Below are 16,966 nucleotides of genomic sequence, written 5' to 3' on the forward strand. Positions count from 1 at the left end.
ACACCTAAAACTTATACAATATTGTAAATCAACTATACCTCAAAAAAAAAATAATAAAGATGTATTAAAACAAACAAACAAAAATCCACCTGACTGACTGACATGGTCCAAAGCTGTGGTTTTTAGAGGTTTCATTGATTTGCATTTGATAAAAATTCAAACATATTTTACCCTAAAAAAAAAATCACGTGGCCATAGATGTATGGGTTTATTTCTGGACTCTCTATTTCATTGGTTTATATGTCTATCCTTATGTCGTACCACACTGTTTTGATTACTGTAGCTTTCCATAAGTTTTGAAATCTGAAGTGTAAGTCCTTTGATTTTGTTCTCTTTTTCAAGATTGTTTTGGCTATTCTAGGCCCCTTGAAAGTCCACATGAATTTGAGGATCAGCTTTTCCATTTCTTCCCCAAAAGCTGTGGAGTTTTGATAGGGATTATGTTGAATCTGTAGACTGCTTTGTATAGTATTAATATTTTAACAACATTAAGTCTTCCTATCCATGATCAAGAGATGTTTTTCCATTTATTTAATTTCTTTCAGCAATATTTATTATACAAGTCTTTTGCTGCCTTGGTTAAATTTATTCCTAAATATTTTATTCCTTTGGATGCTATTGTAAATGGAATTATTTTTGTAATTTCCTTTCAGGATTTTTCATTGCTAATTTATAGAAACAACTGATTTTTGCATGTTGATCTTGTACCCTGAAATCGCTGAATTTGCTTATTAGCTCTAGTAGTTGTTTGTGTGTGTGTGTATTCTTTGGGAATATATGTACACTTATATATATATAGGTATATATAGATAGATAATCTGTATATAATCATGTCATCTATGACATAATCATGTCATCTCTGTAGATAATCATGTCATCTATGAATAGAGATAGTTTTACTTTTTCCTTTCCAATATATATGTCTTTTATTTCTTTTTCTTGTCCAATTGATCAGGCTACAACTTCCAGTACAATGTTGAGTAGCTGCAGTGAAAACAGAATCTTTGTCTTGTTCCTGAGCTTCAGGGGAAAGCTTTCAGGATTTCACTATTGAGTATGATGTTAGCTGTTTTTCATAAAAGTACTTCATCATGTTGAGAAATTTTACTTCTCTTCTTAGTTTTCTGAGTGTTTTTATCATGAAAGGGTGTTGGATTTTGTCAAGTTCCTTTTCAGTGTCAGTTATGATGGTGTCAGTTTTTCCCCTTGTCCTTTAATGTCATGTGTTGCATAGATTGATTTTCTACTGTTGAACTACTCTTCCATTCCTGATATAAATCCCACTTGGTCATGATGTATAATCCTTTTAACAGTTTGCTAGTATTTCATTGAGGATTTTTGTATCTACCAGCTACCCAAACCACCCCACCCCAGGGTACTGAAGTCTTTGTGGTCTTTAGATCTAATGATTTTCTTTAGTCCTTATGCAGTCAAAACTCTTGGCCATTCCTTCCTTTGATATTAGTTACTGTTGACTCCTTTCTCCCTGAAATACTCTTTCTTCTTGGTTTCTGAGGCAGTACACCCTCCTGTTTTCTCTCTCGTTTCTAGGTACTCCTCCATCTCCACTGGAGATTCTCATCATCCTTTAAGTGTTTTATTTCTTAGGGATCCTTTGGAAGATCTCGGTGACTCCATTCACACTCAAACTTCAGTGATCCTTTTTATGCCAGCAACCCCAAGTCAGTGTCTCTGGATAAGGCCTCCTCTGATCTACATTTGGAGCCACCTCCTGAACAACTCCTCTGGAATGTCCCACAGGTAGTTAAATACCCAACAGGACTCACAGGTCTTTCATGTTCAGGCCTCTGCTTACCTTTGCAGGGAAATGTTAAGGGGCATTTCAGTCTTAAGGAAAGAGGTACAGCATTCATTTCATTTGAATCTCAGTTATGTTGGTTTCTAGCTCTTCATGCTTGAGAGAATTCCTTAGCTTCTTCCTTGTGTTTCTCTTGCTTCATTTGTAATGTGGGGACAATACTTGGTATGAAGATTAATGATAATGAAAAATGATAATGTATGTAAAGGTCTTGACCCATATTGAGTTCTAAATAAATGGCAGCTATTTAGTAATAGTATTGGTCAGACATACAAGGGAATAGAAAATAATACTAGCTGTCCATCGTTTCTACTGACACTGACTTAAGCTTCCATCCATTTTTATGCTAGGTGGGACTTGAGCAGCAGATACCAGATGAAGAGTACTGGAGCCTTCCTCTGGGTCCAGTCTGGGGATTTATCACTATAATAAGATCATCTTTTTATTGTTAAGCCCCTTTTGGTTAGTGATCCAAAATTGGATGTTATTCTGCTGTATAGAAAACTGTATTTATTAATTAGTGTGTTTTTATACTCATTGCTTGCCTTAAGGTGATCATCCATCCACTGATTTTTATTTAAGTACTAGTGGTTTTCTACTTCCTCTGTCTTTGTGCTTCAAATTCTGGCTTTACCATTCATGAAACAGAATGGGAAATAGATTCATTAAAAATCAGATTAGAATTTGTTACAAGAGAAAGCTGGGAAGTCTCTGCATTTAGTGCTTTGAAATGATGAATTGCTTTGTTTTAAATATTAAGACACCCATCAATGAAATATTTATGCATCATTTGCCTATTTAAATATCAATTCAATAATCAATTATTAAAGCTCTGATAAGTACCTGAAATCTTTCAATCAAGATCAAAGGACTTTTTAAATTTGAATAAGGTATTGTACTGGAAATTTTACTGTCTTTTTAAGGTTCACTTTAAAAACTAGGTGCCTGTTTTATGTGAGTTCTTTGCTAAAATCATTTTTAAATGGCTTAAAAATCACTTGGACTTTTTTTTTTTTTTTTTTTTTCAAATTATCTTCTCCCAGTCCCTTAACATAAGGAAAGGGTGCCCTAACTTTGGGTGCAATTATTATATTCAAGTTTTAGTAACTTCATTCATTCACTTCTAAACTGTAAATGGAAGAAAAGTACATATTTTGTAAGACCTACCTCGACACGTATGCTTTGATGAATGGAATGATTTTGAAATGCCGGTTTTCACGTCCCAAACTCTTCAGCGTTTGAAGAGTTAAATCCGGGGTTGGCTTCCGTCCCTAGCCCGGGAAGCCACTAGGGCTCGGAGCGCGGCCTCCGCTGTTAACTCTCTGGGCCGACCGGCCCCCCAAAGGTGCCGGAACCGCCGGATTCCGCCCGAGGGGCGGGCCCACTCTGCCCGGCTTCTCCCGAGACCCCGCCCCTGCGCCGGCACCGCCGCGGCCTCCCTGGTAGTTGCTCGCGATGATGCAAACGCTCACTTCCCGCATCCACTCCCCACAGAGGCCGCGGAGCCGGCGCCAGCCGGGCGCGCCGCCGAGCCGCGCGCCATGGGCAACATCCAGAAGAAGCTGACGGGCAAGAGCGAGGGCGGCCGGCGGCCGGAGAGGGGCGCGCCGCGGCGGGGTCGGGCGCCGGAGGCCGGCGCGGACAAGCGGGACCGGCCGCGGGCCCCGGCGACGGCGGGCGGTGCCAGTGGGCACCCGGGCGGCGGGCTGGGCGCCGGGGACCCCGCGGCCAGCGCGCCCCCTGGGCCCGGCGCGTCCCCCGGACCTGGCGCACCGCCGCCGACGGCGCCCGCCGTCCAGGTCGGCCCCGCCGGCCTGAAGAGCCAGGGCAACGAGCTCTTTAAAAACGGGCAGTTCGCCGAGGCGGCTCTCAGGTACTCGGCGGCGATCGCGCAGCTGGAGCCTGCAGGTGAGTGAGCTGCGCCCGCGGGGTCCCTGGCCCCTCGGGCTGCGGCTCGCGGGACCTGAAGGGGCCACCGCGGGAGAGGCGCGGGCCACCTCCCGAATGACAGGCGCTCGCCCTGTAGGTTCCTTCCCAGTAACCGAGGGCAGGGCGGGAGCGACTCCACCTCCGGGAGCTGTACCTTGGAACGTGTAGCGTGTGCCCGGGCCGGGCACGGCTGCAGCGGTCCCTTACGGGCTTGGCCTCTGTGGCCACTGCGGGCACAGGGAGGTCCTCGGAGCTGCATTAGCAGCGGGGTGTAGGACTGCAGTGCCGCGGGAGACCTCAGTCGTCTGGTGAACTGTGATTTCGCTAATGGATTTTAACTGTATTTAATTAACTGTGATTTTAGGAAGTGGAAGTGCAGATGATCTAAGTATCTTATATTCAAATAGAGCAGCATGTTACCTAAAAGACGGAAACTGCAGTGGCTGCATTCAAGATTGTAACAGGTAAACTGCCCGTTTTCAGCTTTGTCAGGAGATTATCATTTCACTGTGATGAATGCAGTATTTAATATAGTAAATTTTCTGCATAAGAGTCTAATTTCTTAAGACATTTAAGATGTGTTAATTGGTTAATACATAGAACTCGTAAATCCTTTCACATATATGAAGACAATTATAGAAGATTGTGCAAACTTTTTTCACTTCCACTGCTATCACCTTAATTCATACTCTTTTTCACATCAATCCCAGAGTACTGGAGAAGCCTTCTAACTAGTCTCTCTGCTTCCTCTAATCCACTGTGGCATCAGAATAGCTTTTCCGGAAGCATTATTTTGTGCAGACTGTTTCAGCGGGTGTTCAGTGGCTCAGTATGGTCTTCTAGATAATTATAACCTCCTCTGTCACCACACTGCCCCCCAAAAAAGCTTTCTGCTCCCATTTGGTCCATATCTATAATGCCCTCTGCACATCTTTGCTTTTCAGAAATCCTTCCTCTTCAGCTTCCCCATCCTCTCTGCTTTCCTTGTCACCTCAGGCTCCCTGGTCATCTGCATGGCTGTAATGCTTGCACTGTCACTCTCACACCTGTAGGTACTTCTGTCATCCACTGCATTGGATTTTAAGCTCCCTGAGGTCAAGAAGCATGTATTATAGGGTTGCATCCCTCAAGCACATTAGTCACCCATGGTACTCAACAAGTTACTTGCTGAGATGGATGAATATATTTACATGAATAAAAAGTATCGTTTTACCATTAAATAATAAGCCTGCTTCAGGAGCCCTTTGGAAAGAAGCTACTATTAGTTCATCTAAAACATAAGAAGCCATATGTACTGGTTTAACCTTCACAGTTTTGGTTTACTCCGGTAGTCTGGTATAATTGTTAATACCACCCCCTTTCACTCTCAGAAGCCCTAGTTTGGACAATAGCATATGTGGACACCTTGATTATAAGGTAAACAATTTTTTTTTCCATTGATAGTATCAGTTTATTGATACGGATAAAATCTTGCTGGTATCTGTGCCTGCAGTTTAAAAAGAAGGCCGTGAGCTGCTTGGATTTTTTGCCAATTTTACATATTAAGATTTAAAATCAGTAATATTTATATTCACTTTGGTCTGACTCTAGACCCCACCTACTGCTGTGCTTGCTCACACTAGCTAATTGTTATGTTTTCAGGATCTTGTGAGTTGGTTGAAGTCAAGTTGGTAGTTGAAATCTGCCATGGTTGGAGTACTACTAATACCATGAAAATTGGCAAATGCCCCAAATCTGGACCTTTTTCTCAGGAGAGCCAGTTGTTAAACATTTACCGCTGCCCATAACTAACAACAGACCACGTGTATTTGCAGATTATCAGGCACGTTGTGACTTGCAGCTAAGAACCTTTCAGTTCAAGTGTGTGATGGTAATACATTACCCTTCAGACTTGTCTTAGGTCTTCCTTCAGTGAGTGAGTTCAGGACTCTAGTTAAAAACAGCGGACTCACTTTATCCTTAAGTGAGAGAGAGTAAGGTGGCAGACATTTTCTTGCTAAAATGTGTTTCAGTGTAGACCCAGGAGGAAGTCACAGAGGAGACTCTGGGGTCAGGAGTGGGGGCGGGCGCTAGAATGGAGGTTTGCCCTGGAGGAGAGCGGGAGATTGCCTGCAGGGGAGGGAGGGAGGTGGGTGGTGGTTTAGGTAAGGTGTCCTTAGTTAAGAGCTGTGTTCTAGGCCAAGGAATCTGGCTCTGCTGGTCAGTACTGACCTTTCTAGACTTACTTAGATGTTTTCTTTGATACCTGGTGTATGAGTCTTAGCATAAGGGCATGGGGTGATTTTACTCCAAAGCAGCGATTCTCAGACTCATTTCAGTGCCAGGGAAACCATGATTTACTTATGCAAACATGTTGAAATATGGCTGTATTTAAATCTGTATAAACTAGGAACCAATTATTAGCAGAAGGATGACTGTTTTCTCTTCACCTCAAAAAGATTACATACATTTTAAAGGGAGCCTATTTTTTAGTTTTTCAGTTAATTATCTTTGCTCCTGTTGGAGAGTTGTTTCCTGTTGCAGGAGCGCTTATTACAAAACAAGTGGTAGCAGGATTCAAACAGCGAAAAAGAAAAACTCCCCGGGGCAAAGTTTAAAATAAGGGAGAGGGGGAACCTATGAAATAACTTTGTATGCATTTTTGGGGAAAAGTCTTTGATTTTAAGTGTCTACACTCCTGGGGCCTACTCCGAAGCACTTCCCTTGAGCTCTTTCCCAGGGGCTTATGGAGAGCAGCTGTTGGGAGCCTGAGGCGTGTTTGAGGAGCTCAGTGGCTGCAGGCCCTGCCCTCTCCTCGCCTCAGCATCTCCAGGTTTCTAGGTTAGGCTTCCAGGTGAAGCATGAAACAGGGTTATGACACCTAAGAAAAGTTTAAAATCAAATGATTTTAAACAATAAAACAATTTCTAGAAATAATTCTAGAATTTCTAGAATTATTTCTAGAAATTTCTAGAAATTCTAGAATTATTTCTAGAAATTACTTATCATTCTTATAATTGCTTATCAGCTAAAAGAAAAATCTTCACTGTTCCCATCTGTCAGAGAATCTTTTTGGGTTATCTAAACCACATCAAAAATCTTTCACTGACTTTCCATTGAGGGTATTCTGACAGAATCAAGACGAATGAATGTTGCCTAGTAATCCTCTGCTTTTTCTCATCTTTGCTCCTCGCAGACGGACTTGAAATTAGAAGACGATTTAAGAGTCTTAACTGTGTTAACTTGAATAGTTAAACTTTTGTAAACTCTGGTTTAAAAGTTCTCTGTGTTTGTTTGCTTTTATGAATGGATGTGCTTTTTTTTTTTTCTTTTTTTCTTCTAGTGGAATTCCCACTTAAAAGCTCACATTCATTTTCAGGATTGTGGTTAAAGAGAAAACACCTTGCATTTACTTGGCTGGGCAATGCTAAAAATTAAACGCATCATCTCATTCAGTTTTAGATTCCACGCCTACCTCAGGTCAATCTCGTGGATAAATAGCACCTTGGGTGTTGGAAGTCTTTGGTAAAATGGGGGTAGTCTTGTGTTTGTGACCTATATTTATAATCACTGTTTGTGTAGTTAATATCCCCTAAGCATTTAACTAAGGTAGATTTAAGGCAGTGGTACAGATGCCCAGAAACCTGTTTTCTAGTGTTTGAGTGTTTTGAATAGACTTTAATTTTATTTTTAAAATAATTTTTACTGGTTACAAGAGTAACACATACCTATTATAGAAAAAAATCTTAAAACCCAGTACAACGCAAAGGAGATCATTAAAATCATCCCCAATCCTAACACCTAGGCAGAGCAAAATTGGTTATTTTTCAAAGAAATGAAGCTAATTAGGTTTAATGACATTTCTAGAACAAATTCTATGGTACGCAGCTGAGGAACACACCCACACGTGCAGTTGAGTATCTGTACAATGTAGAGCAGCGGTCCCCAACCTCTTGGGCACCAGGGACCAGTTTCGCGGAAGACAGTTTTCCTTGGATTGGGGGGGATGGTTCAGGAAGTCACGCGAGGGACTGGGAGGTGGGGAGCGGCAGGTGAAGCTTCGCTCGCTCACCCGCCACTCACCTCCTGCTGTGCAGCCTGGTTCCTAACAGGCCGTGGACCGGTACCGGTCCGTGGCCCAGGGGTTGGGGACCCCTGAATGGCAGGTGACTCCAAGTTCCTTTATCTGTGGTGCTCTTGTTTCCGTTCATGGTAGAAAGAGTGTAGGCCCTGCAGGTTCATTTGGGAGGGGTTTGCCAAGTCCCTCCAGTGGCCTGGCAGTGATCTAGGCACTGGGATACAGTGGTGATCAGCTCCCGCAACGCCCTTGCTTTCCCGTAGCTTAAATTCAGAAGAACGGGCACGTGGGCAGACTGCTCCCTGTGTCTCTCCGTTTCCTCACCTGCAACATGAACATATTACTATTTACCTTGCAGGCTTGTTGTGACATTAGGTGAGAATGTCTGCAGAGACTAGCACCGGCAGATGTTGTCGGAGCTTCCTCTTTCCAGATCACTGTAGACAGGAATAGACAGCAGATCTCTAGGACTGTTGGGGAGAAAGTCAAGAAGCCCTCACTCGTGCTTTTCCAGAAGCAAGTTAAATGTCTGATATATAAACTGCTCATGCATAAGAATTACCAAAAGAGCAAACCTTTATCCCCACTGTGGACAGTCTGGCACAGAGATTTGTTAGTGGATTATTAGCTCTTCATAGGATCTCTGCACGGAGTACTTCTTTACAGTTTCAGTTGATTTTGTTAAAACTAAGAGTACAATAGTTTTCATTCATAAATACAATCCTTTGATTGTATGCTTTATTTCAGAGTATAATGAAGTGCCTTAAATAGTGAGGTAGCTTTAAGCAGTTACTTCAGACAAAACCAAGGAACATAACCTTGAAATACATCTCTAGTGATATTGGAAATGCTTCATAGACTAAAAAGTGCAAGGTGAAAATTCATGACTTACAAGAAATCATTGGATACTTACTCCCTTGATTTCCTCGGGTCTATGTTTGAAGCCCTTTGGCAGCAAGTAAATCATAGTCAACTGTATTAAGTTTTGGAGAGCTGATTTTCAAAATGCAGTGTAGGTTTTGTGGTTCTGTGCTAAGTGCCTTATTAAATACATAGGTGCAAATAAAAATTTTCCTTTTAATCTGTCAATAACAAGAACCTGTTGAAAGCCTACTCTGTGCCTGGTGCCATGATGGGCTCTGCTAGTACACAGGGGAGTGGGAGGGAGGGCACCGCCTGCTGTCAGGGAGTTCAGTCTCACTGGGGGAAAGAGTAAATGCCAAAGGGCTTCAATACTGGTTTAAAAGAAAGGAAGTAACCACAGATTTGATTGCTCTGCTACTCTGGGTTTGCCTTTCTGGTATGTTGCCAGATCCCCAAGGTAAAATATCAGCTATGTATGTGAGAGTCCAGTCCTATCGGATACATTCAGTTAGTGTAAGTTAGGGAGTAATTTTCAAAACAAATGACAGTGTAATATTTCTGTCTCCTTTAGGGCTCTGGAACTTCATCCATTCTCAATCAAGCCTCTTCTTCGACGAGCAATGGCCTATGAAACTTTAGAGCAGTATCAGAAAGCTTATGTGGATTATAAAACAGTGTTGCAAATAGACTGCGGAATCCAGATAGCAAATGACAGTGTTAACAGGTAACCTAATCAGAGGCAGCCGCCTGAGGTCTAGTTGTTTTCTAATGGAATGAGATTTTATTTTCCTCCCCTCCTTCAAGAACGATATCAAAGTGTAGACGTGTTCTTTGTTACTGGCATTACATGAATGATTGCCTTCTTTCATTCCTTCAAAACCAAATGGTTTTGATGGATGTCTTCATGAGCCTGCTAGATATTTGTGTTATATACCCTTTAAATAGACACTCATCTAGGATGAGTATTAACTTAAAATGGTAAAATAGCAAAGAATTTGGTTCTAATTTATATTATGACCTATTTACCCCCTGGGTGAGAATGAGAAGGTAAGAATTTCCAGACTTCATAAATTGCTTTCAGGTGAACTTTGAAAATTACTACTTGGATAACGTTTCTAGTTATGTATAATATTTTCTGACCCCATTTGTCCAAAGTATAATTTCTTCCAAGTATGTGTACATTACACTGAGCCTCGTGTTGGTCTAGTGTACCATGCCCCACTCCCCACAAAAAGACAGAAAGGGAAAAAAAAAAAGACATAGTCTCTGTCTTTAAGCAAACTAGAACATAGCTAGGGGGAACAACTTAACATAAGACAGATTCTCCCCAAGTGTGAACATTAGTGAGGTGGGGATCACAGAGAGGTCAGGCTGCCTTTGTCTGTGTGGGCCGCAGTTGTTGGAGAGGTGAAGGGCGTTGAGAGACCACGAGGGGACCTTGAACAAAGCTATGGAAAACGAGAATGGCAGGTTTCGGATTAATTCTTTTTTTAAGATCCTGCCTTACCTCCCCACCTGGTCCCACTGCACTTTGGAGAAAAACTCTTGGAAAGATCTGTGTGGAGAGTGGGCAGCCGTTCCTTGGTGCTTCTACCATGTGGTCGCTCAGGACCTGTCTGGTCCCAGCCTGTCTGGAAGTAAAGGGTAGATATTGGTTATTGGATCTGAGTGGGACCAGATGGAACTGTGGGCATTCACAGCTTGGTCTCCATCCTGTAGAATCAGGCATGTCACTGAGAGCTCTCCAAGCCTTTTCTCCCGCTGCACAGCTGCCTTGCTGCACGTCATCTGCTGCCTCCTCATATGTGTCTGAAGGCTCTTCTTCCCCCTTTTTGTCTGGTTAATTCCTTCTTGTCCTGAAGAAGAGGACTTTCCCTGATCCACCATCTCCCCAGCACACGTGCCCTTCAGGCTCCTCTCCTACCACCTGTGCCTTCTTTCCATATTGTTTGTAAATTCTCTGCCTTCTCTTTTTGTAAAGTTCTTTTTCTCTTATTCTTCTAGGAGTTCCTGCAGGTCGGGGTTGTGTTTTACCCGTCTCTGTAGTTGCGGTACTTTGTACAGTAGGCATCCTCAGTAAAATTGTGTGGAATGAATGCATTCTCCAACAGACAGAGCGTGGCTCACCCCATGCTGTGGAATTCTGCTCTTAATTTGCCCATCCTCTGTCTGGGAGTCTCCGAGATGGTTGGGGAAAGTAGGATCTTCTCCTAGGGTTAGGGGTTCTTGTGAAACAAAGAAGTATCTGACAGAGAGACAAGGGGCCTGTTGAGGAGGTGTTTTAGGAAATCTGGTTCATAATGATAGGCTGAATGGTCTGAAGGGAGGAATTTATGTCTGAGAGACTGTGGTCATTCACATTTCTGAACCTTCTGCATTATACTTTGTTAAAAAATTGAAGTAAAATTCACATAACAAGTAAATTAACTATTTTAAGGTGTACAATTTAGTGGCCTTTAGTACACTCACAGTGTTGTGCAGCCATCACCTTTAACTAGTTCCAAAATATTTCATCCCCAAAGGGAAACTCTGTCCCCGTTAAGCAGTCACTCCTCATTCTCCCTTTCCAAGAACCTGGTCTGCTGTCTCTATGGATTTACCCTTTCTGGATAGTTCATATAAATAGAATCATACGATATGTACCTTTGGTGTCTGGCTTATTTCACTTAGCATAATGTTTTCAAGGTTGGTCCGCCGTGTGGCATGTGTGTTGACGTCATTTCTTTTTATGACTGAATAATATTCTGTCGTATGGATGTATCACATTGTGTTTATCCATTCATCCGTTGATGGACCTTTCAGCTGTTTCCACCATTTGGCTGTTGTGAATAGTGCTGCTATGGACATTCACGTGCAAGGTTTTGTTTGCATACCTGTTTTCAGTTCCTTTTGGCGTACACCTAGGCATGGAATTGCTGGGTCATATGGTAATTCTGTTTAGCTTTTTGAGGATTGTATTGTAATTTTTATATGTACTCAAGAAGGTTCTTTTACACAAGTTGACTTTTAAGACTCATTCATTTTTTTAAATCGAATGGCTCTTGCTGATACATCGTTTGATAAGAAGATGAGGAGGCTTTGTCTGGTTTTGCCATATATATCTTCTATAAAATATCCATTTAGAAAATTTCACTATTCCTTTTCATGAATCCCATATTTATGCTTGCTTTGCCACCTAAGCCACAGAAGCTTTTTTTTTTTTTAATTTAAACATCTGTGCTTATTTTGTATGTGTCTTCCATTAACCATATCCCTCTCCAGGAATCTTATGTGTTACATTTCCCTGCATATACTTATTTATTCCCAGGCAACACATCATCTCTTTTCAGCTGCTTCTTCCTTACCTCTCTGCTCGTAATACAAGTTTTGCTTGAAAATTCTTTTTTTCTAAAATTTTCTTTCTTTTTCTTCTGCTATTGTGGGTGGTTATACATTTATTTTTTCAAATTTATTTTTTACACTAAAATATATGAGATGTGGTTATCATAACCAAAGATCACTATTGAAATTTCAGTGTATGAAATTGTAGGGAAAGTGTATGTATTACGTTTGCCTCTATATAAATATAAAATTTTTTTCACACAAAAAGTACTACGGAGCTAACTAATTTGAATGCATTCTACTAATTACCAGTAACTTTCTCAGTCTTGGGGACCACCTTTTTAAAATTATTTATTTATTTTTAACATCTTTATTGGAGTATAATTGCTTTACAACGGTGTGTTAGTTTCTGCTTTATAACAAAGTGAATCAGCTATACATATACATATATCCCCGTATCTCCTCCCTCTTGAGTCTCCCTCCCTCCCACCCTCCCTATCCCACCCCCTGGGTGGTCACAAAGCACCGAGCTGATCTCCCTGTGCTATACGGCTGCTTCCCACTAGCTATCTATTTTACATTTGGTAGTGTATATATGTCCATGCCACTCTCTCACTTCGTCCCAGCTTACCCTTCTCTCTCCTCGTGTCCTCAAGTCCATTCTCTGCGTCTGCGTCTTTATTCCTGTCCTGCCCCCAGGTTCTTCAGAACCTTTTCTTTTTTTTTTTTTAAATTTAGATTCCATATATATGTGTTAGCATACAGTATTTGTTTTCCTCTTTCTGACTTACTTCACTCTGTATGACAGACTCTAGGTCCATCCACCTCACTACAAATAACTCCATTTCGTTTCTTTTTATGGCTGAGTAATATTCCATTGTATATATGTGCCACATCTTCTTTATCCATTCATCTGTCGATGGACATTTAGGTTGCTTCCATGTCCTGGCTATTGTAAATAGAGCTGCAGTGAACATTGTGGTACATGACTCTTTTTGAATTACGGTTTTCTCTGGGTATATGCCCAGTAGTGGGATTGCTGGGTCATATGGTAGTTCTATTTTTAGTTTTTTAAGGAACCTCCATACTATTCTCCATAGTGGCTGTATCAATTTACATTCCCACCAACAGTGCAAGAGAATTCCCTTTTCTCCAAACCCTCTCCAGCATTTATTGTTTGTAGATTTTTTGATGATGGCCATTCCGACTGGTGTGAGATGATACCTCATTGTAGTTTTGATTTGCATTTCTCTAATGATTAGTGATGTTGAGCATCCTTTCATGTGTTTGTTGGCAATCTGTATATCTTCTTTGGAGAAATGTCTGTTTATTTATTTTTTTTATTTTTGTTTTTATTTCCAATTCTCTAGGAGGTGGGTCAGAAAGGATCTTGCTGTGATTTATGTCATAGAGTGTTCTGCCTATGTTTTCCTCTAAGAGTTTTATAGTGCCTGGTCTTACATTTAGGTCTTTAATCCATTTTGAGTTTATTTTTGTATATGGTGTTAGGGAGTGTTCTAATTTCATTCTTTTACATGTAGCTGTCCAGTTTTCCCAGAACCACTTATTAAAGAGGCTGTCTTTTCTCCATTGTATATTCTTGCCTCCTTTATCAAAAATAAGGTAACATAGGTGTGTGGGTTTATCTCTGGGTTTTCTATTCTGTTCCATTGATCTGTATTTCTGTTTTTGTGACAGTACCATGCTGTCTTTGATTACTGTAGCTTTGTGGTATAGTCTGAAGTCCAGGAGCCTGATTCCTCCAGCTCTGTTTTTCTTTCTCAAGATTGCTTTGGCTATTCGGGGTCTTTTGTGTTTCCATACAAATTGTGCAATTTTTTGTCCTAGTGCTGTGAAAAATCACATTGGTAGTTTGATAGGGATTGCATTGAATCTGTAGATTGCTTTGGGTAGTAGAGTCATTTTCACAATGTTGATTCTTCCAATCCAAGAACACGGTATATCTCTCCATCTGTTTGTATCATTAATTTCTTTCATCAGTGTCTTATAGTCGTCTGCATACAAGTCTTTTGTCTCCTTAGGTAGGTTTATTCCTAGGTATTTTATTCTTTTTGTTGCAGTGGTAAATGCGAGTGTTTCCTTAATTTCTCTTTCAGATTTTTCATCATTAGTGTATAGCAACGCAAGAGATTTCTGTGCATTAATTTTGTATTCTGCTACTTTACCAAATTCATTGATTAGCTCTAGTAGTTTTCTGGTAGCATCTTTAGGATTCTCTATGTATAGTATCATGTCATCTGCAAACAGTGACAGCTTTACTTCTTCTTTTCTGATTTGGATTCCTTTTATTTCTTTTTCTTCTCTGATTTCTGTGGCTAAAACTTCCAAAACTATGTTGAATAACAGTGGTAAGAGTGGGCAACCTTGTCTTGTTCCTGATCTTAGTGGAAATGGTTGTTCATTTTTCACCATTGAGGACGATGTTGGCTGTGGGTTTGTCATATATGGCCTTTATTATGTTGAGGTAAGTTCCGTCTATGCCTACTTTCTGGAGGGTTTTTACCATAAATGGGTGTTGAATTTTGTCGAAAGCTTTCTCTGCATCTATTGAGATGATCATATGGTTTTTCTCCTTCAATTTGTTAATATGGTGTATCACATTGATTGATTTGCGTATATTGAAGAATCCTTGCACTCCTGGGATAAATCCCACTTGATCATGGTGTATGAACCTTTCACTGTGCTGTTGGATCCTGTTTGCTAGTATTTTGTTGAGGATTTTTGCATCTATGTTCATCAGTGATATTGGCCTGTAGTTTTCTTTCTTTGTGACATCTTTGTCTGGTTTTGGTATCAGGGTGATGGTGGCCTCGTAGAATGAGTTTGGGAGTGATCCTCCCTCTGCTATATTTTGGCAGAGTTTGAGAAGGATAGGTGTTAGCTCTACTCTAAATGTTTGATAGAATTCGCCTGTGAAGCCATCTGATCCTGGGCTCTTGTTTGTTGGAAGATTTTTAATCACAGTCTCAATTTCAGTGCTTGTGATTGGTCTGTTTATATGTTCTGTTTCTTCCTGGTTCAGTCTCAGAGGGTTGTGCTTTTCTAAGAAATTGTCCATTTCTTCCAGTTTGTCCATTTTATTGGCAGAGAGCTGCTTGTAGTAATCTCTCATGATCCTTTGTATTTCTGCAGTGTCAGTTGTTACTTCTCCTTTTTCACTTCTAATTCTATTGATTTGAGTCTTCTCCCTTTTTCTCTTGATGAGTCTGGCTAATGGTTTAACAATTTTGCTTATCTTCTCAAAGAACCAGCTTTTTGTTTTATTGATCTTTGCTATTGTTTCCTTCATTTCTTTTTCATTTATTTTTGATCTGATCTTTATGATTTCTTTCCTTCTGCTAACTTTGTGGGGGTTTTTGTTCTTCTTTCTCTAATTGCTTTAGGTGTAAGGTTAGGTTGTTGGAGATGTTTCTTGTTTCTTGAAGTAGGATTGTATTGGTATAAACTTCCCTCTAAGAACTGCTTTTGCTGTGTCCCATAGGCTTTGGGGCATCGTGTTTTCATTGTCATTTGTTTCTAGGTACTTGTTGGTTTCCTCTTTGATTTCTTCTGTGATCTCTTGGTTGTTAAGTAGTGTATTGTTTAGCCTCCATGTGTTTGTATTTTTTACAGATTTTTTCCTGTAATCGATATCTAGTCTCATAGCATTGTGGTCGGAAAAGATACTTGATACGATTTTAATTTTCTTAAATTTTCCAAGGTTTGATTTGTGACCCAAGATATGATCTATCCTGGAGAATGTTCCATGAGCACTTGAGAAGAAAGTGTATTCTGTTGTTTTTGGATGGAATGTCCTATAAATATCAATAAAATCCATCTTGTTTAATGTATCATTTAAAGCTTGTGTTTCCTTATTTAGTTTCATTTTGGATGATCTGTGCATTGGTGAAAGTGGGGTGTTAAAGTCCCCTACTATGATTGTGTTACTGTTTGTTTCCCCTTTTATGGCTGTTAGCATTTGCCTTATGTATTGAGGTGCTCCTATGTTGGGCGCATAAATATTTACAATTGTTATATCTTCTTCTTGGATTGAGACCTTGATCATTATGTAGTGTCCTTCTTTGTCTCTTGTAATAGTCTTTATTTTAAAGTCTATTTTGTCTGAAATGAGAATTGCTACTCCAGTTTTCTTTGGATTTCCATTTGCATGGAATATCTTTTTCCATCCCCTTTCAGTCTGTATGTGTCCCTAGGTCTGAAGTGGGTCTCCTGTAGACAGCATATATATGGATCTGTTTCGGTATCCATTCAGCCAGTCTATGTCTTTTGGTTGGAGCATTTAATCCACTTACATTTAAGGTAGTTATCGATATGTATGTTCCTATTACCATTTTCTTAATTGTTTGGGGTTTGTTATTGTAGGTCTTTTCCTTCTCTTGTGTTGCCTGCCTAGAGAAGTTCCTTTAGTATTTGTTGTAAAGGTGGTTTGGTGGTGCTGAATTCTCTTAGGTTTTGCTTGTCTGTAAAGGTTTTAATTTCTCCGTCGAATCTGAATGAGATCCTTGCTGGGTAGAGTAATCTTGGTTGTAGGTTTTTCCCTTTCATCACTTTAGATATGTCCTGCCACTCTCTTCTGGCTTGCAGAGTTTCTGCTGAAAGATCAGCTGTTAACCTTATGGGGAGTCCCTTGTATGTTATTTGTTGTTTTTCCCTTGTTGCTTTTAATATTTTTTTCTTTGTATTTAATTTTTGATAGTTTGATTAATGTGTGTCTTGGCGTGTTTCTCCTTGGATTTATCCTGTATGGGACTATCTGCACTTCCTGGACTTGACTATTTCCTTTCCCATATTAGGGAAGTTTTCAACTATAATCTCTTCAAATATTTTCCCAGTCCCTTTCTTTTTCTCTTCCTCTTCTGGGACCCCTATAATTCGAATGTTGGTGCATTTAATGTTGTCCCAGAGGTCTCTGAGACTGTCCTCAATTCTTTTCATTCTTTTTCCTTTATTCTGCT

At 40.4% G+C, this 16,966-nt stretch overlaps 1 protein-coding gene across 1 annotated transcript in view; it reads left to right on the forward strand.

The window, feature by feature from the left end:
* Positions 1-16,966, forward strand: part of SPAG1 (sperm associated antigen 1) — an 89,651-nt gene that overhangs the window by 58,083 nt on the left and 14,602 nt on the right. The window contains exons 10-13 of the mRNA XM_068525553.1: positions 3,314-3,543; positions 3,619-3,727; positions 4,113-4,212; positions 9,241-9,393. Coding sequence (XP_068381654.1) covers positions 3,314-3,543; positions 3,619-3,727; positions 4,113-4,212; positions 9,241-9,393 — 592 coding nt within the window. The remainder of the gene's footprint in view (positions 1-3,313; positions 3,544-3,618; positions 3,728-4,112; positions 4,213-9,240; positions 9,394-16,966) is intronic.

This window comes from Eschrichtius robustus, chromosome 17 (genome assembly GCF_028021215.1).
Source record: "Eschrichtius robustus isolate mEscRob2 chromosome 17, mEscRob2.pri, whole genome shotgun sequence".
Taxonomy (NCBI): Eukaryota; Metazoa; Chordata; class Mammalia; order Artiodactyla; family Eschrichtiidae; genus Eschrichtius; species Eschrichtius robustus.